Source organism: Arabidopsis thaliana, chromosome 4 (assembly GCF_000001735.4).
Source record: "Arabidopsis thaliana chromosome 4, partial sequence".
NCBI lineage: Eukaryota > Viridiplantae > Streptophyta > Magnoliopsida > Brassicales > Brassicaceae > Arabidopsis > Arabidopsis thaliana.
Window position 1 is genome coordinate 2,430,439 of NC_003075.7, and position 22,186 is coordinate 2,452,624.

Below are 22,186 nucleotides of genomic sequence, written 5' to 3' on the forward strand. Positions count from 1 at the left end.
CGAAATTGAATCAAGAGACAAAATTCAAAAGAAAATAAAAAACTATGGGAAAAATAAGACCTAAACTTCTCCTAAAAAATGTGAACGCCGGAAACACCAATAAGATCGGATAGATTTTACACCGAAGTCAAAACTAATAGTAAATCGACAGAGAGGAAAGCAAGAAGCCGCTGAAACCAGAGACATAAGTACAAACACCATCACACCTCACCCACCAGACCGAGATAGCAAAATGTACTAGGGACAAGGCATAAACCTTGAAGATCTACTAGAGATAATTAAAGCACTAGACACAATCAGTATCGATTCTACTTGGGTTAGCTGATTTTCGAGCCATAAACTATTTCGATTCTCAGCTTTCACCCCCGGACTTTTGGGCCCTTAAATTTCCACCATCAACTTTCATATTCCCAAAATTACATCATCTACTTTCGGATTCATGCTTAAACATACATTTCCAATTGAACCATTCATTTAACCGGGATTAACCACAAATCCGCGTTTACTGTACCGCGATTGCGATTAACCCGACTAATACCCAGACCCGTTAAGAAAACGACGTCGTTTTCATTTCGTTTAACTCATCAAAAAGAGAAAGAAAACGACGTCGTTTTCATTCTTCTTCTTCTGCAAAATCGATTTGGTCGATTAGGGTTCTTCATTCGACAATTTTATAAGAAAATGAGCACCAACAGCTACTACTCATCCGCTTCCAGTTCAGGATTTCGTGTCTGTCCTCCTGGTGTCCCCTCGAAATGTTGGTGTGGAGAAGAGATCATTACATTCACATCGAAAACAAAGGAGAATCCATACCGGAGATTCTACCGTTGTGCGATAGCAATGAAGGTACACATTTCGATTTTGTGATATATTTGATTGATTGAAGGAGTAAATGATTGGAAATTATGTTTTATAGAGAGAAAATGAAGAGCACTTGTTCAAATGGGTTGATGAAGCTCTCTTGGACGAAATTAAGATGGTAAATGAGAAGTGTAAGAGAGTTGTAGAGAATATTAGTGACCTCAGAATGAACGTGATGGCTAATATGGAGCTCCTTAATAAAAACGCTAAGCAGATGGAGGAAGAGCTGATTAAGAAGATGGAGGGTGAACTCTTGACCATGAAGGAGAATGTGGAAGAGCTAGGACATGTTATGGCAAAGTCAGCTTTGAAGACTGTAGGGGTTGCTGTTGTGATTGTTGCATCTATTGTATGGCTTTGGGGAAGAGTGTAGGTGTTGTTGAGGTTTTGGAGTGAAATTGTAGTATTGGATTAGTCTCTGTTATAAAATTGTCGAATGAAGAACCCTAATCGACCAAATCGATTTTGCAGAAGAAGAAGAATGAAAACGACGTCGTTTTCTTTCTCTTTTTGATGAGTTAAACGAAATGAAAACGACGTCGTTTTCTTAACGGGTCTGGGTATTAGTCAGGTTAATCGCAATCGCGGTACAGTAAACGCAGATTTGTGGTTAATCCCGGTTAAATGAATGGTTCAATTGGAAATGTATGTTTAAGCATGAATTCGAAAGTAGATGATGTAATTTTGAGGAATATGAAAGTTGATGGTGAAAATTTAAGGGCCCAAAAGTCCGGGGGTGAAAGCTGAGAATCGAAATAGTTTATGGCTCAAAAATCAGCCACCCAATTCTACTTCAGTGTTTTTTTTTTTAATTAGTTGTCAATTAATTAAAGCAGTAGGTTTAAAGAAACAACAGAAATCGTTCCTTACGAATTCTATGGAATTAGGGCCCAAAAATCCAAAGGAAAGGCCACCTTAAAAGCCCATTTTAAAAATCTTCGAGCCCAAACCCAAAACGCAGAACGAAGTTTATTAAGAACAACAAAACGCCCCAATTCGCAGCGATTATCTGTCGTTGCCACACCCAACAGACTCTGCGTCGCCGGAGAAATCTTGTCGACGGGTAAGTCTCTTCGTTAAAGCTTATGCTTCGTTAAATCGATTAGGTCAATTTTTTCCCTGAGGATTCGCCATTTTGATCCTCTCTGAAATCCAACTGGTTTTAAGTGATTTATGCTTTGGCACTAGTTTTGTTGAGAATCTTGTTTGATAAATTCAGGAATTGACCACCAATTTTGTGCCATTTGAATCTCCTAGATCCTCTCTGAACGTTATATCTTGCTTTTGAGTATATGTTAAAAGTCTAATATGTGATTGATTACTGTAAATTTTATACTTGTTCAAGGTCTTTTAAGGTTTTGGAAGATGGATATAATCTCACAGTTGCAAGAACAAGTGAATACGATTGCTGCTATCACTTTCAATGCTTTTGGGACACTGCAAAGGGATGCACCACCAGTCCAGCTTTCACCTAATTATCCTGAACCACCCGCTACAACTACGGTTACTGATGATGCTACGCCTTTTCCTGAGCAACCTAAGCAGCTCAGTGCTGGCTTAGTTAAGGCTGCTAAACAGTTTGATGCTTTGGTTGCTGCACTTCCTTTGTCAGAAGGTGGTGAAGGTGCTCAGCTCAAAAGAATCGCTGAACTCCAGGTCAAACAAGTCACACCGATATGTCGAGTTCTTGAATCCGATTACTTCTATTTGTCTAACCGCTTTGTCCTGTTTTTTCTTCAGGTGGAAAATGATCTTGTTGGTCAAGAACTCCAAAAGCAACTAGAGGCTGCAGGTAAAAAACGATCTTAGGTTTTCACTTCATTGTTGGTGTGTCTTATCTGTCTGTAACTGGAGCAGATTCATTATGCACTTCAAATTTCAATTTGTATACTTTCTTGTTGATACACGCACTATGGTTAGATGTTATCTTTAGTGGTTCTAGAATTTGGAATTTTTGTTTTCCCTTGCAACTGCCTCTGACGATTGAGCTGATGTTAATGGTGTGACCTTGTTTGTGACAGAGAAGGAGCTAAAGCAAGTACAAGAGCTGTTTGGACAAGCTGCTGACAATTGCCTGAACATGAAGAAACCTGAATGAAATGCTTGTTTACCTTTTGTCGAGCTGATTTAGAAACTATATGATTTGGTTCAGCAACAATTATCTTTTAGGTTCATAAGGAATATCTATTCTAAGTTGGTTCACCAAAAAATTGTTGTAGAAGCAATTACAAGAATGTTAGTTAGCTCACAACAACAGAACCATTATTTTAACCTTACACTTTTTTGACCTGTCTGATTACAATCTCAGAGAATCCACTTTATCATTTTCACAATTACAGGCCATGATTGACACATCATGTTTGATTCTCCGGGCAGTGTTGGTCAAATTACTATGATGGTCAAATTACTATGAACTCTGGTATCTGTCACATTCAATCCAAGTTGCTGAAAAGAAATGACCAGTCCATAAGTTGTGGTCCAAAACCGGATCTTGATTGTGTATTTGTACTCAAGCATGTGAAGATATCCTAACTCATCATCCTTCTTGCGCTCTCTCACAAGACTTGTATAGAGTCCAACAATCTTTTGTCTGCGTGATGAAGCTTTAGGATGAAAAGAAAACTTTAGCCAGTCCGATCAATATTATAAATTAACAATTGTATAAATTTACCAATATATATATTTATATAAATATTATATGTAAAATATTTAGTGAAATATGACTCTACTATTGTTTTTCTTTAATTTTTATTAATTTTTTGTAAAGTTCAATTCTAATACTTTTACTATGTGAAAAAAAAAAATTGTATTTTTTTTTTAAACTTAATAATTGTTTTCTACTTATAATCGGATTAAGAAAGATTATTGATTATAAAGAAAAGATCACTTTTAAAATTAAATTTTTGTAAGAAATTATAAAATTTGTAAAATCTCTTTATAAATTGATAATTATTAATTTATCCATAAATTAATTAATTTTCTCGGTCCCAAACAATATTAACTTATAGATGTTTTACGGTAGTTTGTTGATGAAACACTCATATTCTTTTTAGGTTTCTTCTTGTTGGGTGCTTGAGAAAATGCAGACCGACTTTCTTCGATGATATGTTGTACATCTTTATCATCTATTGGAATTTTTTATATCAATGCCTTGGCACCTTCTGAATCCCCTGCAGCTAGTAGAACCTGATACATCCTGCCAAACCATAAACAAGAACCAATGATATACCGAAAACCTCTTGATCTTTTGGAAACTGATGATCTAGTTATCAGAATTGACTGCATCCTCTTGAAACTAATCGAACCCGTAAATCGAAACCCACAGGACATTGTTGAAGAGGAAGACGTTGAGGCAAAGGTGGCTGTAGCAGAGGGTGCTGTAGCAAAGGTGGCAGAAGTGGTTGTAGCAGAGGTGGCTAAAGCTGAAGTTGTGGCAGACAATCCACGTAAGAGAAAGACGATTGGTGCTAACTACTATATCCCAGACAAAAGACAACGCTTGTTCTGACTTTAGGCGGGAGACTCATCTTAGCTCCTTAAGGTTGTTATATAGAAGACTTTAGTTCTGAGAAAAGAATGATAAATTTGATGTCAAAAAAACAAAAAAGAAAGAAAATTCTTTTTTTTTTAATTGGTCAACAGAATATGGACGTCCATATAATATTTCACTTCATAATTACAATATAAAGAAATTTTGTACAAAATCACTACTTTGTTGATAAAACAATCATTTTCTTTTTTGGTTTCTTCTTGTTGGGTGCTTGAGAAAATGCAGACTGACTTTCTTCGATGATATGTTGTACATCTTTATCATCTTTTGGAATTTTTGACACCAATGCCTTGGCACCTTCTGAATCCCCTGCAGCTAGTAGAACCTGATACATCCTGCCAAACCGTAAACCAGAACCAATGATATACTGGAAACCTCTTGATCTTTTGGAAACTGATGATCTAATTATCAGAATAAACTGCATCCACTTGAAACTAATCGAACCCGTAAACCAAAACCCTAGTGGTAAACTTGTAACTCTTTTTGTGCCAATGATAGTACAAAATTGGTCTTTTGTTATGTAATTTCAAGATATATCTTTTCTTTCTGTTCCTTAAATCTATAGTTCTTGAGCAAAGAGAACAGGAGTGGCTTACCTCAGAAAGCTCAGGACGTTGCAAGGGAATGCTGCAGATTGGTACTCTTTCCACACCAATAGACCGTGCTCCAGGTCCTTGGCATTAACACATGCATGTAAGAGAAAATCTAGACATTTTCTTGAAGGAACAAACCCGAGCTCATCTTTCATAAATCTTAGCAAATCCATTCCTAGATGCACTTTGGATGGCTCTGTCTCTGCGATTGCCCAAAACACCTGATCCAAAACAGCATATCACTGAGAGGCTTAAATTACTGAAGGCTAATTCAGTAAAAGAGAACATAGCTACTAGTTACAGACTCGATCACTCGAGCTTGATAGCTGTTCTAATTAAATGTTCTTGCTTAGTGCTTTACTTCAAACTTCTTCGTTGAGAAACCCCACAATGATCCAAGAACATGGAATGTGAAAGTTGCACATATTGGAGACATCTCAGGGTTATCATAGATGAGTAAATGAACAAGTTTCCAGAAAGAAGCCCATGAGAAAAACAAAATCAAACCTCGTCAAAATGAGCTTCCACAGGTATGCCTTTCTTTAACAACCGGACCTTGTTCCGTTTCAGCAGATCAACAATATCGCTATACAACAAAAAGAGCAAATCAAGAATGAGACATTCAACATTGGGTAGACAAGAACTAATTCGAGAGCATGGGTGATTTACTCTACCTTGACTTTTTATTGCGGACAGCGAACAAAATCATTCTGAAGAAACCGTCGATCCAACTAGTATCATCTTGTAGGTCATCAGCCAGTTGAACTAGCGTACTTAACTCTCCCTTTGAATCAGAGTATTCCTACAGAGATAATCAATTCACTGATTATCAATCAACTAATATATGATACTAAGAAAAATGTGGCTGAAAGTGTAATACTTACTATAAGAGATATAATCGATTTCGGGTCTACGTGGCATTCGGCTTTCCTCATTTCTTCATATATATGTAAGGCATCTGCCCATTTTCCACGTGATGCAAGAGCCGAAATAAGCACACTTTTCAGTTCATTTTGGTTTATAGCCGGAACATCTGGATCTACGAGCACCTATGGTAGAATAAAAATTTGAGCTCTTACTCTAATTACATAAATGTATTCCACTTTTGAGATCTTAAAAAAAAAAAAGAGTATGTGTGCCTACCTGTTTCGCCTTCTCAAACTTCCCAGATGCTGCATATGCATCTATCAGGGACATGTAAATTCGCTTAGTAGCTTGAACTCCTGCTTGCTTCATCTCCTCATAGTACTTAAAAAAGGCACAAACATATTTCTCACTCATAATACACAAAGAAAGAGAGTAGAGATATTTTGTAGTGGCGTTGACTTGACACGACTCCAAGTTAAGAAGAACAAGTAGACAAAAGATCTAAAGAACAGAAAATTCTGAATTTTACCTTAGTAATAGCGTCCTCCTGGGTACAGTTGTTTATTAGATAACCAAAAGTTATGGAATCAGGTTTAACGCCAGCTTCCTTCATTTGCTTGACGACCATTAACGCACTACTCACATTTTTCTTCAAAACATACAAAAGCCATCAGCTGAAAACGATCTAAGAGACGTTGGGAGCTCACAGAAACATGGACAATCTCTCAGGTCAGAATTTGCAAACATGAAATGGGAGCTTAAGATATTACCTCCCTAAAATATCCAGCCAATATACAATTGAACATGCTAGAGTTTGGTTCCAAATTGAAGTTCTTTAAATTACCAAGCATATTATATGCACCTTCAAACTGCACATGAAACCAAAAGATATAGAGAAACATTTTGTGGTTAGAGAAACAAGCGAAGCAGCAACTGTAAGAAACAGCACAGACATGTCCTCATCTGTAACATAGGGTTTGAGGAAGTTACATCTTTGATTCTTGTGCACAAACGTATAATGCTCCGGAAGTTCTCAGTATTAGGTTTCACACTCTTTGTGCACATAATTGAATGGATTCTTCGCACCTTAAACAGCAAAAGTATGAGGAAATCCGTTTCATATATGAGCAGAGTTCAACTGTATATTGTCTGGATATAGATTCAAGCTAAATGAGGATGCACACCAAATCAAACTCAAGAACTTCATCAATGGCATGTAACAATGAATGTAGGATATCTGCGGATATCATCAAACCTGCTTCACCCATTTTTTCAACTACATCAAGAGCAGTGACTACCTACGGCACAGAGAGAATACTCATTATATATAGCACACGAAATACAGCCAAATTTATTATAAAACAAGCATAATAGGAATACCTCATTCGAGTCACAGCTATACTTAACAAGCTTTTCGTACGATGTAGATGAAGGCATAACATCAAGTTCTTCATGCATCTTGTTAAATTTTAAGATTGTATCCTCAACCTTTAATTGTAGAAAACCAGTAAAACATGGACAATTAGGAGGCATCGATTATCTAACCAAAGACTTTAACAACACTAATCTGCCACTAATATTCATGAGAAGTCCTTACCGTTGGATTTGGGGTGCAAGTAGAATAGATAGAGATGAGATCAGAAACGTTCTTCACTCCTTCATCTACGCATGTTAATGAGAAACATATAAAACATGCTATAAAAATGATGTTCTACAGGCATAAACATGTTATTGGACAATGCAGCCTTACCACTTTCTCTTAGCTCCCAAAGGAATCTACTCGCAACAGAATCCAATGAAAACCTCCCAAGATATTCAAATATGTTTGCCAATAGGTCCGACGAACGAACTTTTGTTATGTCTACAATCTCTAAGAGCCTCTCAAGATGGTACTTTTGGTCTTTTTTACATAGTGCAAGCAGATAATTTTCTGTTTTTTTAAGGATCAAAAAGGTTAAATCTTTCAGAGTAAGAGAGAGCCACAAAACAACAGAGTGCACAAAACTGAATATTGCTTACCTTGCAAGACTGATAAGCTTTCACCGTTATCACCATCAATTGTACTGCAAAGTTCCTCAATCTTCTCTCCATCACCAAGATGGATCCAAAGAAGCATTTCATAGTAACCAAGTCTCTCAACGGAACCGGGACTAGCCTCCCTAATCACATCCTTGAAACTATGAAACTCATCTACCATATCCATACCAATCAAATAACCAAGAAGAGGACCATAAACTCTTTCTTCAATCAAAAATCCACGATCTCTCATAGATTTCAAAAGCTCAAAAGCCTTCTCAATATGGCCAAGAGCATAATCTAGATCATTGCTTTTCTCAGCATGCTCTAAGTAAACACCAATCATTGCATTGTACTCTGTCACACTCATCTCTTTAGCTACTCTATCAAAAGCACCAAACATAGCCTCAGTGCCTAATTTCTGAGCAGAGTCTCTAAATATCTTAGCGAAACGCCGTGACAGACCGTTCTGCTTGTAAACACGTCTCTCTTTCCTTTCACGAGACAACTCTTTCGTTCTTAACGAAATATCATAAGGGATCTTAGTGGTGAAACTTGGTATCTTTAAAAATAAGTTCTTCTCCAAAGAGCTTTTATCTGATGTTGTTACTGAAATGTGATTCAAACTATGAATGAATGAGAGTTTGTTGAAGAAAATAGACAAAATTGGCAACACATACCATGTAACAATTTCGATACTCGATCTTGTAATGATGCTTCCTCAAGATCTACACACAATTTTGCATGAAATCAATCGAATTCTAAACATTACCCAGATACAGAAAAATATCAAATTTACAACGAATTCATTCTAAAGATCACATTTTTCTTATATTTGTTCATATCAGAAAATCCGAATTACCTGAGGAAGAGTTTTTGGAAGAGAGAAGATCTTTGACAGCTTGAGAAGTTCCGGCGATGTCTTTGTTGCCGGAAGCAATTGAAGATTCGCCGGTGGGTCTAATACGGGATTTGAAGACTGAACTTAATAAGCTTTTGTTAACCTTTGAGACAACCATGTTCGGATTTCAAGTGAGATTGAGAAGATGAAGAAGAGCAAGTTTATAAAACCCTGAACAAAAACCCCGACAGGGTTGTTCTATCCAATTTTAAACCTTAGGGGTGATAATTTAATCAATCATATAAATTAGGGGTAATCATGTAAATTAACAAGATTAGTTGAAGAAGAATCGTCAAATTTTGATTTTGTCTTGTGGATTCTTCAATTCAAAGATTATAAATTTATTGATGAACATCGTCAATTCAAAGATTCTCTTTTTATCATTCACGCTACTTCTTCTTCTTCAATCGTCAATCGTTGAATCCGATTCGATTTGCCTCTCTTCCGGCGTAGCTTCGACGGTGGCAATGGCGGCTCCGGGATCGGTTCAGAAAGGAGATGAAGAGTGGCGTGCGATTCTTTCACCTGAACAGTTTCGGATTCTTCGTCAAAAGGGCACTGAGTAAAGTTTTTAACCTTTCCTCAGCGATTTTCATGGTTCAATTTAGCTTTCAAAATTTGAGCAAATTTGGTAACTATCTTCCATTAGGAATCCTGGTTTTAGAAATCTAGGGTTTTTATTTCATAACTCGCTTAATTTGTGATTCTCAGAGTTAATAAAGGTTTGAACTTTTTTTTTTTTGCCAATTGTTGGAACATTTATTTTTCAGGGGTGTGTCTTGATGATGAGCACTATGTTGATGATTAGATCTTCTCTCTGTGTAGATTACATAGAAAGTTTCTGCTATAGATGTTGATCTGTTAGGATAAAGTCTATTCTTTTGAGTGATTGGAAACAATACAAATTTCCTGCTATTATAGATGTTGAGCTGTTAGGATAAGCTTACATGAAAGGTTATAGTTCTTCAAGGATACTATCTTTCATTACTCTTAAACTCCAGATGAGTTTGTTTTTTTTTCTTATTAAAGATAAGATCTGAGTATTGGTTTTACCAAGAATGTGCTACGACTTTAAGAGCTCGACTTTAGAACTTGGTTGCTCTGTCAGGTTTTGTCAGTTCCTATAGAGCCTTTACTATTATTAGCTTCTGTCTTAGAATGGATTGCTATGTAAATGACCATTAATATGTCTGAGTTCGTCGTTGGGGTTTTGGTCTTTCTAGTATTTGGATATCTTATTGAATAGGGAATGAATGTTTATATTGCGGGTTTGTGTTTTGTTGATTTCAGATATCCAGGAACAGGGGAATATGTCAACTTCGACAAGGAAGGAGTTTACGGTTGTGTAGGATGCAATGCTCCTCTTTATAAATCCACCACAAAGTTCAACGCTGGTTGTGGCTGGCCAGCTTTCTTTGAAGGAATCCCCGGTGCCATTACCCGAACGGTAAAGAAAATACTCTCAGAGCACAAACACTTTTTTCATCAAATTGGTAACAAAAATGAACTCTCTCTTCTTTGTGTATTTTGCTTACATTTGTTGGTTTATCAGACAGACCCAGATGGGAGAAGAATAGAGATCAACTGTGCAACATGTGGTGGACATCTTGGTCATGTTTTCAAAGGAGAAGGTTTCGCTACTCCAACCGATGAACGCCATTGCGTGAACAGCGTTTCGCTTAAGTTCACACCCGCAGCGTCTTCCTTGTAAATCTTGGCCGAACAAGATTATTTGTTCTTTCTCTGGATTTTTTCACTCAAGTGAGTGGGAGAAAAACAGAACAAGAATCTTGTATGAGTGTGTGTGTCTATACTGTGTACTGTATTTTTTCTTTCATGACTATTTAAATTCATCACCTCGAGCATTTTGACAACAACTGTAGTCTGTAGTATGTATGATTTGTAACTTGAATAAAACACACTCTTGTCTTGTAATACAAAATCTATACTATGTTACGCATCTGTGAGACTCTATTGACACGTGCATGATACACCAGTCTAAAGATTCACAACAGTTTCATATGAATCTAGACTCAAAACTAGGAACCATACATCACTGAAATTATGTACAAATAGATCACTGTAATGATTCAAGAACCTACCTGATCATTACGCTTGCTTGCCTCTGTTAATATTTCAGCTTCTGGTTACTCTCTGTTGTAGTAGCTTCTTCGTGGTGGTTGTCATGGCGGATCTTGTGACGGTGGTTAAAAAAACAGAGGAGGAGTGGCGTGCAGTTCTTTCTCCTGAACAGTTTCGGATTCTCCGTCAAAAGGGCACTGAGTAAGTCTTTGTTTTCTTTATAAATTTGGGTTTAGGGTTTCATAGTTTGTGATCTCAAGTTAGGCCTTGTTGTTTATGTACTCATATTTTGAAAGATTGGATTCAGAAGATTGTTGATTTTTGATAGGTTCACTATGTTGTTACCTTTTCAAGGATAAGCACTGTAATTAGGCTTCAAGTAATCATAGACTGAATCTTGAAAACAAAATTAGGGGAAAATTGGATCTAGATGCACATCAAACAAGTGTAGTGTTGCTTCTTGCTTTTGGTCTTTGTTTTGATTGTTTCAAACGCGGTTTCTGCAAACGGTTTGCGTTTTGCGTTTATGTTTTCAATTAACAAAGTCTTTTTAGCTTAGAATGCTTAAGATTGTTGATTTATTTTGAAAAGAAAAAACTACACTAAACGCAATCGCAAACAAACAGTAACGACCTTAAACCCTAAACCCTAAACCTAAGTGTTTTATTGGTTTTCTCAGTTACTATAGAACTTTGTTTTTAGATTTATCCAAGTATAGATTGCTCCTTCTTTTGTTACGATTTTTGGGGTGATTTATTTCAGTTCTTACTTTGAAACATAGTATACAAATGCATAATACAATTCAATCCAAGTGTTCTTATGGTTAAAAATATTTCAGAACGCCGGGAACAGAAGAATATGACAAGTTCTTTGAGGAAGGAATCTTCAGCTGCATCGGATGCAAAACTCCTCTTTATAAATCCACCACGAAGTTTGACGCCGGATGCGGCTGGCCAGCTTTCTTTGAAGGACTCCCCGGTGCCATTAACCGAGCCGTAAAGATTATCTTTTGTATGTTTAATTTAGTTTATTTTCATGACTACTGGTTAGTAAAACATTCTTCTTTTTGCTTGATTTGATTCTACATTTACCAGCCTGATCCAGATGGGAGAAGAACTGAGATCACTTGTGCCGTATGTGATGGACATTTAGGCCATGTTCATAAAGGTGAAGGTTATAGTACTCCAACCGATGAACGCCTTTGTGTTAACAGCGTTTCGATCAATTTTAACCCGGCCAAACCTTCCTCTATAACCTGAGGACTAGTTGATCGTACATTACTTTCAAATCAGATTGTGGTGTTCAATTGTAGAATCATCATCACGTTACAAGGATCAATGTAACAGATAATAAGAATCATTAGTGGTTCTTAAAATATGTCTGTTTAGAAAATATATATATATATATATGTATCCTGTTTATAACGACAATTCTCATTTTAATACATTTTAGTAAAAATGTTCAGCTTAATTTCCCCACTACAAAAGTTTCCACTAAAGAAAACAGATAATATCAAATTAATGGAATAAATAAGCCTAATTTTCTTTAAAAATTGTAATGTCATTTAATAATTATTGTGTAATACTAAGAAAAGATAGCCCAACAAAAAAATCAAAATATACTGAAGACGAATACGACGAAGGAAAATAACAGATTAATGAATCTGTTCGCGTGTAAAGCTTACCAACATTCGGAAGCAACATGTTTTTTTACACTTTTTCGTGCTACTTAAGTATTGGTTGTATGGTTTGCTGAGGTTTAATGTATATGTTCATTGATACATTTGTATTATTGATTTCAAATTAATAAAGAATGAAGATGTTAAATAAAAAAATATTGCGTAATACATTTGCATATATTTTTTTCTCGAAAAGTGGAAGCACGACTCTGTTGCGCAAGCCATACTCTTTTGGCATTCTCTTTTCTTAATGATAAGAAGATAAGAATTCGTGTCGTCTTTTCTTTTCTTTTTCAAAAGAATTCGTGTAATGGTCTAGTCACAAATCCATAAACAAGATTAGGTTTCTGATTAAAAAAATCTTGTAATTTTTAGAAATAAATATCTGATCTCTTCCCAATAACAATTTTTGTCCCATTAGTATGTTTAACTCAGCGATCACTTAATATAACTCAGTCGTCACTTAAGCTAACTCAACCATTACAGAACATATCTCAGTCGTCACTTAATATAACTCAGCCATTATAGAACATAACTCGGTCGTCACATAACATATTTGCCAAAAAAAAAGAGAACATAACTCAGCCTTTACAGAAAAAATCAAAACATTAACTCAGCCGTAACATAAATATTGATAAAAAACAGAACATAACAGAGCCGAAACCGTACCTCACCACCATTCGCTTTAATATCTTCAGCAATGACCTATTCTATAGTTGCACGGGTACGGCTACCACCCCATCTAAGCAACGGAATCTCATCCGTGTTAACAACGTTCCCAAAACGCTCGGCGATGGTGATGATTGACTCATACGCCCAAGCCTGCAACACGAAAACCAGACCACTGACGGTGTACGTCTTGCCAATAGGCCTCAGCAACTTTATAGAAACGACAAGGGCTTCATATGCTGCCCGACCCCATGGATAAGTCTTCATGGCTTCGTCGTCGAAAACTCTTTTGGCACTCTCAAATGGTATCCTAGAGTTAGTATGCAAGCCAAAAAGTCCAATGGATAGAAGAGTCAATAACCCAAACCATCTACGCTTTTCAGGAGGCCAAGCTCTGCACGTTACTAAGCCCTGCCTAAGTTCATCTAGATTATGACCTTCACCGGTTGGCACACGCAATTCACTGAAGAACGCTTTGTAGTCAGCTTCAGGCTCAAACTTTTCTGTAGGCAGTTGATCTATATTTAAACCCGTGATATGATGAAATTCGTTCAATCCAAACCGGATGGGTTTACCAGCCACGATACACCAAAGCTCCTTCTTCAGTATTCTCAGCTGTCTGCATAGTAGATAATGTACGGTCTTACCAGACCATAGAAAATGACTATCAACAAGCTTAGCAATTAATCCAAGCTCTGTCTCTTTCAGTTCTGCCCATATTTCTTTTCCTATTGATTCTCTAATTGCAGGGAACTCTCCCAGCTTTATATTATGATTAATGCCTTTACCCTCCAGATTAGAATCCCCCTCTTGGTAAAGTCTTGGAGGGTACTCCCTTGCTTGGTCTTCAGACATCTGTATAACCATAAATCAGCCGTAAGCATTCCATAACTCAGTGATAACATAAAACAAACTCATCCACAGATACCATAACTCAGGCAAAACATAAATCTAACTCAGCCATAGATAACATAACTACGTCATAACATAAACCTATCTCAGCCACACATAACATAACTCAGCCATAAGATAAATCTAACTCAGCCATATTTTAACAGAAACTCAGTCAAACCATAACATAACAACAGCTCAGTTAAAACATAAACCAGACTCAGCTATATCAAAACAGAAACTCAGCCATAACATAAACAAACTCAGCCGTCATATAACAGAAACTCAGACATCGATGTAAGGTTAAACCATAACTCAGTCACAACATAAAACAAACTCAGACACAGATGAATTGATAAATCATAAATCAGTCGGCAAACAAACAATAACTCAGCCGTCAAATCAAATAGATCTTAGAAATCGGCCACCATATGTCAATCAACGACGACGTTAAAACCCAGCTTTAAAAACTATCGTTACGCATCGGAAAACGATTTCAGTGACGGGAATCACTTGCGATTGAACTTAGATGTCAGAGTCTTACTTAATGGAAACATACTCACCGGAACTTAGATGTCGAATGTGACTTCGCGCTTACGGAAATGCGACTGCGGCGTCTGAATTTCGGCCGGAACAGACGAGAAAAGAGCAAAACGGCGAAAGAAATCGATTTCGTTCCGTCGAGAGAGAAAGAGGAAGAAAGCGACAGTTTTTTTTTTTTGGGAGATGATGAACAGTAAAGCCAAGAAATAAGAAACCCAAACGTTATGCGGTTTGGAGATGATTAATGACGTGGATTATGGTAATGACATGGAATGATGACATGTATAATCACTGTTTTTTTATTTAATTTTTAGTTAAAAACGAATTAAATAATAATAATTAATTAAAACTAGTTAGGGGTGTTAATTGTAATTACACAATTACTAAAAACATCTGAGTAATAAAAAAAAGATGTGTTCTATTTTAGGAATAAACATACAAATGTGTTTTATCTTAGGAATTATTTCTTAAAAAATCTTGTAATTTTTAGAAATAAATATCTGATCTCTTCCCAATAACAATTTTTGTCCCATTAGTACCAAAACCATATTTCAATTTGGGATTTATTTCTATAATATCAAACCCGAATTTTGTAAACCGAACCGGGACAGGATAATGGGACAAATGAGCACTTGTATTATCACGTGCATTAATCATTCACCAGTTTTATAGTAGATCACAGTGGTTCATATGTATCTAGACGCAAACTTTGAATCATTCATCAACGCAATCTAAGTACAAATATAGATCTCACTGCAATGTTTCAAGCACCAACCTGATCATCATCAAAACCATTTCATCCGTAGTGGTCAATGGCGGCTTCTCCGTTGGTGGTTCAGAAAACAGAGGAGGAGTGGCGTGCGGTTCTTTCTCCGGAGCAGTTTCGTATTCTTCGTCAAAAAGGCACTGAGTACGTTTTTGTTTTGTTTTTCTTTCCCTTTTGGTATAATTTCTTTTAATGAAATTTTGGGAATGATTTTGATAGTGCCCTTACGTATGTTGGATTAGCCATTAGACTTGAGTAATTTAGGGTTTCATAATTAGCATCATACATGTGAGTATGTGACCTTTTGATTTGAGTCTTTTTACCCAAGAATACCTACGTGGCTTGGATTCAGAACATTGTTGCTCGTTTAATATATTAATTAGGCTGCAAGCAACCGTTGAAAGATTATTATAGATGTAGAACCAATTAGGGAAATTGGATGATGTTTTGTTTTTGGAATTTGGTTTTGTTTGTATCATATATAAGGAGAGTATTGATTCAGTGTTTCACTGTTTCATATAAGTAGTTTATTGAAGTATGTAATGATCTCAATGTTCTTAAGGTTTGTTGTGTTTTTGTTGTTCAAAATATTTTAGAAAGCCAGGAACTGGAGAATATGACAAGTTTTTCGAGGAAGGAATCTTCGATTGCGTAGGATGCAAGACTCCTCTTTATAAATCAACCACGAAGTTCGATTCCGGATGTGGCTGGCCAGCTTTCTTTGAAGGACTCCCTGGTGCCATAAACCGAACCGTAATGATTCTCTTTTGTATGTCTACTTTAGGTTAAATTTTGGTGAATGTTGGTAACTAAAATCTCTTCTTTTTTCTTTCTTGATTCTACATTTATCAGCCTGATCCAGATGGGAGAAGAACTGAGATCACTTGTGCTGCGTGCGATGGACATTTAGGCCATGTTTTCAAAGGAGAAGGTTACGGTAATCCAACCGATGAACGTCATTGCGTTAACAGTGTTTCGATCAGTTTTAACCCGGCAAAATCTTCCTCTATAATCTGAGGATATGATTGATCGATCATACAACATCTTCTAATCAGATTGTGTTGTTAAAATTGTCATCATGTAGTGAATATGCACTTTCTGTGGTGGTCAATATAATGCAACAAATAATAAGACTCATTAGATATTGGATGGTTACTGGTTTCTCTTAATATGTTATAGAACATTTAATAACGATTTAATTATCTAAGGGATCATTACTAGTGTTTCTTAATTATAACTCTTTAGAACTGAAAAAAAATATTATAGAGATTTCGTTTTGACAGAAAAAAACTCAAACCGATCCATTTTACTTTCCATTTTGAGTGTGTTGATTTTAAAAAATATGATACGTTTTTATTACTAATGAAAATAGAAGATATTATTTCCAATAGTGGATCTCATATGTGTATCCATATCATTATTTTCATAATTGCGTAAAATATCTCGTTTCATATATATTTGTGTGAGATAATGGGTTGAGATTAGGAGTGGGCATTCGAGTAAGCGGGTCGGGTTTGGGTAAAATCCAATCGGGTACGGGTTTTTCGGGTAGATAAATTTAGGACCCAATAGGGTAAATATAAAATATCGGTTCGGGTTTAATCGGGTTTGGCTATAAATTTTTGGGCCTTATTTTGAAACTGATAGCCGGATTTCCGGGTAAATACCCAGATTTTTCGGGTAAATACCCGGATTTTCGGGTAAAATTTCGTGTTTCAGGTAAAATTTAGATTTTTGATTAAAATATTCGGGTATTTTTGGGTTCGGGTTTGGATCGGGTTCGGATTCGGTTTTTCGGATAGAGGAATTTAGGACCCAATAAGGTAAATCTTCGGGTTCGGTTTCGGTTCCAATTTTTTGGGTCAGTTTCGGTTCTGGTTGTTGGTTCCGATTTTTTCCCAGCCCCTAATTGAGACGTTGGTTTGTTTGCCAATAATTTGTCATGTGGAAAAGTACTCGAATGTGTTTTTGATTCACTATAAATGGTTGTCCCGTTTTGAGTTTGATAATTCATTAGCATGTGACTATATCATATATCTATTTATTACACTAGAAGCATTATTCTCTTTTTAAAGCAATATTCTCTGTTCGAATTAAACTCTAGCTATCTTTTACATACCTACTAATGGATATTTTCATTTGGGATATCGACCAATCAAAACCACAAATTTTAGCTGATCAAGATGGGATCTCAAGTTTGGTAGGTATGGAAAAATACATACGTACACATCCAGAGAGCGAAGAATTTGTGATGAATTTCTAATAAATATATGAGTTGTTGAGAAAACAATATTTCAACTAATCTTATATTTATAATGGTCCCATGCATGATACAAACGTGGTCGTTATCTCGTCCATATGACCAGTGACCACATATGTTTCAATACGTGTTTCATCTCAATGCTTCACAACCTCCATTTGTATTGTTCCGCACAACTTAATGTTATGTACAAGTTGAATATGCTTATTATGTAGTAAAATGTAAAAGACATAAATCAATTCATTAGTAGTAAAACAATATATTCTCGTTGTCATCAGTCATTACTCATCATTTGGCACCAAAATGCGGAAGCCAAGCCAGCTGTGAATGGTAAGTATATTAATCTCTATTCACATGCAACATGCACTAGTGTGTCAGTAATTTGGTCCATGACAATACACATGTGTGATCTAGATGTCCTTGCTTCTTCAAAGGTTACAGCACAACCATATCTAGTATATTACTAGAAAGAGAAAAGAAATTTTGTTATAGCATTCATCTAAAATGATCAGAGAAAAGAAATTTTGTTATAGCATTCACCTAAAATGATCAGAACAAATCTGAATGAAAATTCAGTATATATATATTTAGACGTTTAGATTGTGCAGACAAAATGTATTTAGTGCTACAACTGATGTGTAATGTATGGACTACTTTCATAAAAAGTGCAGAATAATATGCACGGAACAATATTATTACAAGTTCTAAGATTATTCATATCTACAAAGATTGATATTTTTAATAATAAATAATTCGAGTTTCCAAATCGATTTTTACCATTTTTATTTTAAATTGAAAAAGCAAAACATTCATGCAAGAAAAGTTAAAAACAAGTTAGTGGAACCAACAAAAAAAAAACAGTGTTAATGAATGTCCCAAGTCCGAACTTTTATAATGGTATCTTTTCCCATGATTTATTCATGATTTAGACAATAATAGGGATTTACGGATTTTGCCATTTTTTGCTATAATTTTTACGAATTTGTTATTTTGTTAAAATTTTACGGATATACTATTTTTCTATATATTAAAAAATGTTCACATTTATGAGTCTTTTTTTGCTTAAATACACATTTTATAAGTTATAACAAATAATAAATTCTATAAACAAATAGAACCGATTAATTTAAATATAATAGGTAAAACACATGTTAAATCGTATTTTTATATTATAAATTTTTTTTTATTCATAAAACTTTAGACAAAAATTGCAAAATCCATAAATATCACTAAGAAAATGGCAAAATCCGTAATTGATTCCAAAAATATGACAAACTTTTGAATCTTTTAACCAAAAAAAGAAAACAGAGGTTTTTATAACAAGTTCAGTTTACAATTTTCAACGTGTGGTTTCTCTATTAGAACCAAAAGAATAATATATATCCAAACGTGCACAACGTGTCAATTTTTTTGTTACAAAATGTGAAGAACAAAAAAAAGTGTGAAAAGCTGGTTATGAGTTATGGATCTGCGCCTATAAATATACAAACATTTCTCCATCCACTCCATAGCCAAACCATACTCTCCAAAGTCCAAGCTCACAATGAACACTTCGTAAGTCTCTCTCCCTCTCTCAAAATGTTCTTTTTGTCTGAAATGTAAACACAATTTTTTGTTGCTCTCGTTGCTCAGCCCAAAAATGGAAATGGAAATGAAAATGGAAACGAAGGCGGCTCCTGAAGCTGGTATGATCAAAAAGTCCAACGAGGAGTGGCGTACGGTTCTATCTCCTGAACAGTTTAAGATTCTTAGAGAGAAATCTATTGAGTAATTAGATCCAAACTTTTTTTCTTCTTCCTCTCTTAAATTCATTTTAGGTATTTTGTTTTCTTAAGCCTCACGGTAGGTTTGATGACGTTTTTTTCTTGTTTTCGACTGATGAATGTAGAAAGAGAGGGTCAGGAGAATATGTGAAGTTGTTCGAGGAAGGAATCTACTGTTGTGTTGGTTGTGGAAATCCGGTTTATAAATCAACCACTAAATTCGATTCCGGTTGCGGTTGGCCGGCTTTTTTTGATGCTATTCCTGGCGCCATTAACCGAACCGTAAACCTAATCTCCTCTTTTTTTTTTCTTTTTTTTAATGAATATTGAATTTTTATCATAACTCTAAAGAAACCTAAACTAATCTCTGATAAATATATTTTCTATTTTCATAAAAAAAAATGGGCATGCTTGCATTTAAAACGTCTATAATAATCATTTTATGTATATTTAAAAATATTGGTATGCTTGTCCGTATTAGTCACGTGTATAGGAAAGTGCAGACGGGTTAGCTAACTATGCTTTTTTTTGTCATTAGAGTTTTATTCTTTGGAGGTTGTTCCTATTGATTTTGTTTCTGTTGTAAGCGATGATGTGCTTAGGTTGGGTCTACGTGACTAAGGCAAGTGTCTATGTAGTTTTTTTTTGAAGTTTTAATAAAATTTAGATAGATTTTTTCCCGGTGACTAGAAGCTTCATCGAGATAGGAGCGATACTACGAATAAGGTATATGGGGCAGAGTGCCCTACCAAAAAAAAAACACTAAAAAAATAATGAAGATATGTGGAGTTTAATGTAGTTATTTTGAAAAGAAATGTGATTGAATCCTAACTATACTCATCTAACCAAGCTTATAATTCGTATAATTCGTATAATTCGTATTGGGCTGCATGTTTGAGAAAGACTGACCATATTTTTTAGTATCATAAAGTTCGATCAGTAAAAATAAGAAATGATAGCTTAGTTAGATTCTAGTAATACTATCATGTTTTAATTGTTTATATATAACAATTGTATCTTACGTAATATAATTCATATAACAATTGCATGTTGTAAAATTATAAAATATCTTTTCATTTAAAAGATTCGACTAAATACATATCTCAAAAATGACATTTTTAGTATTTATTAAATAACAACAATTGTTTTTAAAACACATGCAATTTGAATTGAATGAATGAAAATAACACAACATCACTAGAATATAAATCACTACTTTAGAAAATCATAGTCAATGACATACTTTTTAAACAATATTTTTGCAGGAGGAGAGAGCTGGATTAAGATATGAGATAACTTGCACAAAATGTGATGGACATCTAGGTCATGTCTTAAAAAATGAAGGTTTTCCAACACCAACTGACGAACGCCATTGCGTCAACAGCGTTGCTCTCAAGTTCTCTTCCGCTATCACATCTCAGTGATAAACGGATCCGGTTTAGTTCTCCGGAATCAACTCTATCTATCTATGAACGTTGATTACTAAGAGACCTTTCTACTTCTGTTAGAATGAGAACGTTGTGTTCTTCAATTCATCGCATTTATGAACTATTATAAAATTGAATGTTTTGTGTTTTCATTATTTTTAGTAATGCTTATGTACGTATCATTGAAATTGTTTGTGTCATATATTGTGCCATTTTTCTATTGAGTGTTAATGTATTATCGTATTTACCAAAATTATATATAGTTATTGTCTAAGTCTGCGAATCATTTGCCATTTGGATACACATGCATGTCTAAACAAACGTACACATGGGGATGTGACCGAACTATTTTTTTGTTTGTTTGTTCTTTTAATATCATTGACGTTTTTACCTTACTTCTCAATTGTTCTTCTTTTTCCGTAATCGACACCGTAGAGTTTCGACGATGACATGACGCGGCCAAATTCAAAGCAATTTTAATCCATTCAGTTCTTGTCTATGATTAGATGCCTTGAGTTCCTTCCTGTCATCAAAACGAATTTAACTAGATCCATTGGATTTTCAATATGTTGGTGGCGGAGATGTATTTTTTTAATCGCAAACAAAAGAGATAAAGTTTGTGAAATTGGTAGAGAATGTGTTGATGGAGTTGACAGATATGGTGATGGAGTTGATGGAGAATGCTTTGATGAAGAAATCACGGTGTTGATGAAGTAATCGCGGTAAAACAAAGTGATGGAGACAGGAAAAAAAATGACGGAAACGATGATGAACGGTGTTTGAGATAGGGTAAAATTGTCAATAAAATTTTAATAAGTATCCAATCCTGTAAACCCAATAAGAGAGTGTCATTTTTCAAAATTTTTGGCCCCAAATATATCTGATTGTATAAAAGTCCCTACCAATCACACCCTATGTTTTCCGTTATTGTTTTAGTCATATATACCATATTCAAATTTTATGTAAATTTTATGTAAATATGTTCTTCAAATTTTTTAAAAAATCCTGGCTGACCCGGTCCAAGTATGTCAGTTAGCTAATAGTTGTGTTTGTTAGTCGGAGAAGTCTATTTAGCTATATACCACCTTTCATGATACTATTACTATCCCCTGTTGTTTTTTTTACTAATACGTTATTGGGATGAGATGCCATCTAAAAGGGGAACTTCTCCAATTCTGTTCGTTGGGACCACTCCAGATTTTACAATCCCGGCTTATGAGTTTTGAGACCACTCTCACTTATTTTATCTACATTTTGTAAGAGTGCCGTGTTTCATACTTAGTTATTTCTCTGATAACAAACAAATTGGGGTTCTGTTC

At 35.2% G+C, this 22,186-nt stretch overlaps 7 protein-coding genes, 3 long non-coding RNA genes and 1 pseudogene across 15 annotated transcripts; 6 read left to right on the forward strand and 5 right to left on the reverse strand.

Annotated features, from left to right (window-relative positions):
* Positions 1 to 681: 681 nt before the first annotated feature.
* On the forward strand, positions 682 to 1,234 carry AT4G04775 (zinc ion binding protein; the record flags this gene model as incomplete). Its single annotated transcript, NM_001203744.2, has 2 exons — positions 682 to 846; positions 917 to 1,234. 2 exons carry the CDS (start codon positions 682 to 684, stop codon positions 1,232 to 1,234), a joined length of 483 nt encoding a protein of 160 aa, NP_001190673.2.
* A 579-nt stretch (positions 1,235 to 1,813) lies between these two features.
* Positions 1,814 to 3,197, forward strand: MED21 (mediator 21). Its single transcript, NM_116716.5, has 4 exons — positions 1,814 to 1,924; positions 2,207 to 2,517; positions 2,602 to 2,653; positions 2,883 to 3,197. The coding sequence occupies exons 2-4, from the start codon at positions 2,227 to 2,229 to the stop codon at positions 2,957 to 2,959; spliced, it is 420 nt and encodes a 139-aa protein (NP_192387.2). The 5' UTR covers positions 1,814 to 1,924; positions 2,207 to 2,226; the 3' UTR covers positions 2,960 to 3,197.
* Positions 3,198 to 3,929: 732 nt separating this feature from the next.
* AT4G04975 lies at positions 3,930 to 4,419 on the reverse strand. Its single transcript, NR_141835.1, has 2 exons — positions 4,167 to 4,419; positions 3,930 to 4,045 (listed from the first exon to the last, which is right to left on the reverse strand). It is a non-coding gene; the product is annotated as an other RNA (long non-coding RNA).
* An 11-nt stretch (positions 4,420 to 4,430) lies between these two features.
* AT4G04790 (Tetratricopeptide repeat (TPR)-like superfamily protein) lies at positions 4,431 to 8,965 on the reverse strand. Of its 3 annotated transcripts, none has more exons than NM_001340513.1 (16): positions 8,750 to 8,965; positions 8,568 to 8,615; positions 7,891 to 8,484; positions 7,622 to 7,801; positions 7,469 to 7,533; positions 7,252 to 7,359; positions 7,056 to 7,169; positions 6,862 to 6,957; positions 6,642 to 6,740; positions 6,401 to 6,520; positions 6,148 to 6,252; positions 5,889 to 6,053; positions 5,679 to 5,806; positions 5,512 to 5,590; positions 5,008 to 5,225; positions 4,431 to 4,746 (listed from the first exon to the last, which is right to left on the reverse strand). In NM_001340513.1, the coding sequence occupies exons 1-16, from the start codon at positions 8,904 to 8,906 to the stop codon at positions 4,569 to 4,571; spliced, it is 2,454 nt and encodes an 817-aa protein (NP_001329513.1). In that variant the 5' UTR covers positions 8,907 to 8,965; the 3' UTR covers positions 4,431 to 4,568. The 3 variants fall into 3 exon arrangements, with proteins under 3 accessions (NP_001329513.1, NP_192388.3, NP_001329514.1); NM_116717.4 differs by having other exon boundaries at positions 7,891 to 8,496; NM_001340512.1 differs by having other exon boundaries at positions 7,891 to 8,615.
* Positions 8,966 to 9,081: 116 nt separating this feature from the next.
* Positions 9,082 to 10,767, forward strand: MSRB3 (methionine sulfoxide reductase B3). Its single transcript, NM_116718.3, has 3 exons — positions 9,082 to 9,350; positions 10,079 to 10,235; positions 10,341 to 10,767. Exons 1-3 carry the CDS (start codon positions 9,136 to 9,138, stop codon positions 10,497 to 10,499), a joined length of 531 nt encoding a protein of 176 aa, NP_567271.1. The 5' UTR covers positions 9,082 to 9,135; the 3' UTR covers positions 10,500 to 10,767.
* A 35-nt stretch (positions 10,768 to 10,802) lies between these two features.
* On the forward strand, positions 10,803 to 12,347 carry MSRB4 (methionine sulfoxide reductase B4). 2 transcript variants are annotated; one of them, NM_116719.3, is made up of 3 exons: positions 10,803 to 11,071; positions 11,709 to 11,865; positions 11,965 to 12,347. In NM_116719.3, exons 1-3 carry the CDS (start codon positions 10,974 to 10,976, stop codon positions 12,127 to 12,129), a joined length of 420 nt encoding a protein of 139 aa, NP_192390.1. In that variant the 5' UTR covers positions 10,803 to 10,973; the 3' UTR covers positions 12,130 to 12,347. The 2 variants fall into 2 exon arrangements, with proteins under 2 accessions (NP_192390.1, NP_001329727.1); NM_001340514.1 differs by having other exon boundaries at positions 11,709 to 12,347.
* A 906-nt stretch (positions 12,348 to 13,253) lies between these two features.
* AT4G04820 lies at positions 13,254 to 14,072 on the reverse strand (annotated as a pseudogene; the record flags this gene model as incomplete). The annotated part of the gene is made up of 2 exons: positions 13,254 to 13,527; positions 13,585 to 14,072.
* Positions 14,073 to 15,336: 1,264 nt separating this feature from the next.
* On the forward strand, positions 15,337 to 16,648 carry MSRB5 (methionine sulfoxide reductase B5). 2 transcript variants are annotated; one of them, NM_116721.4, is made up of 3 exons: positions 15,337 to 15,561; positions 16,014 to 16,170; positions 16,270 to 16,648. In NM_116721.4, the coding sequence occupies exons 1-3, from the start codon at positions 15,464 to 15,466 to the stop codon at positions 16,432 to 16,434; spliced, it is 420 nt and encodes a 139-aa protein (NP_192392.1). In that variant the 5' UTR covers positions 15,337 to 15,463; the 3' UTR covers positions 16,435 to 16,648. The 2 variants fall into 2 exon arrangements, with proteins under 2 accessions (NP_192392.1, NP_001190674.1); NM_001203745.1 differs by having other exon boundaries at positions 15,356 to 15,531; positions 16,270 to 16,623.
* Positions 16,649 to 17,563: 915 nt separating this feature from the next.
* AT4G04995 lies at positions 17,564 to 17,792 on the reverse strand. Its single transcript, NR_141836.1, has one exon. It is a non-coding gene; the product is annotated as an other RNA (long non-coding RNA).
* A 1,203-nt stretch (positions 17,793 to 18,995) lies between these two features.
* Positions 18,996 to 21,213, forward strand: MSRB6 (methionine sulfoxide reductase B6). The gene is made up of 4 exons (NM_116722.4): positions 18,996 to 19,231; positions 19,310 to 19,444; positions 19,566 to 19,722; positions 20,706 to 21,213. The coding sequence occupies exons 1-4, from the start codon at positions 19,221 to 19,223 to the stop codon at positions 20,862 to 20,864; spliced, it is 462 nt and encodes a 153-aa protein (NP_192393.2). The 5' UTR covers positions 18,996 to 19,220; the 3' UTR covers positions 20,865 to 21,213.
* Positions 21,214 to 21,435: 222 nt separating this feature from the next.
* AT4G05005 lies at positions 21,436 to 21,643 on the reverse strand. The gene has a single exon (NR_141837.1). It is a non-coding gene; the product is annotated as an other RNA (long non-coding RNA).
* Between the last annotated feature and the right edge of the window lie 543 nt (positions 21,644 to 22,186).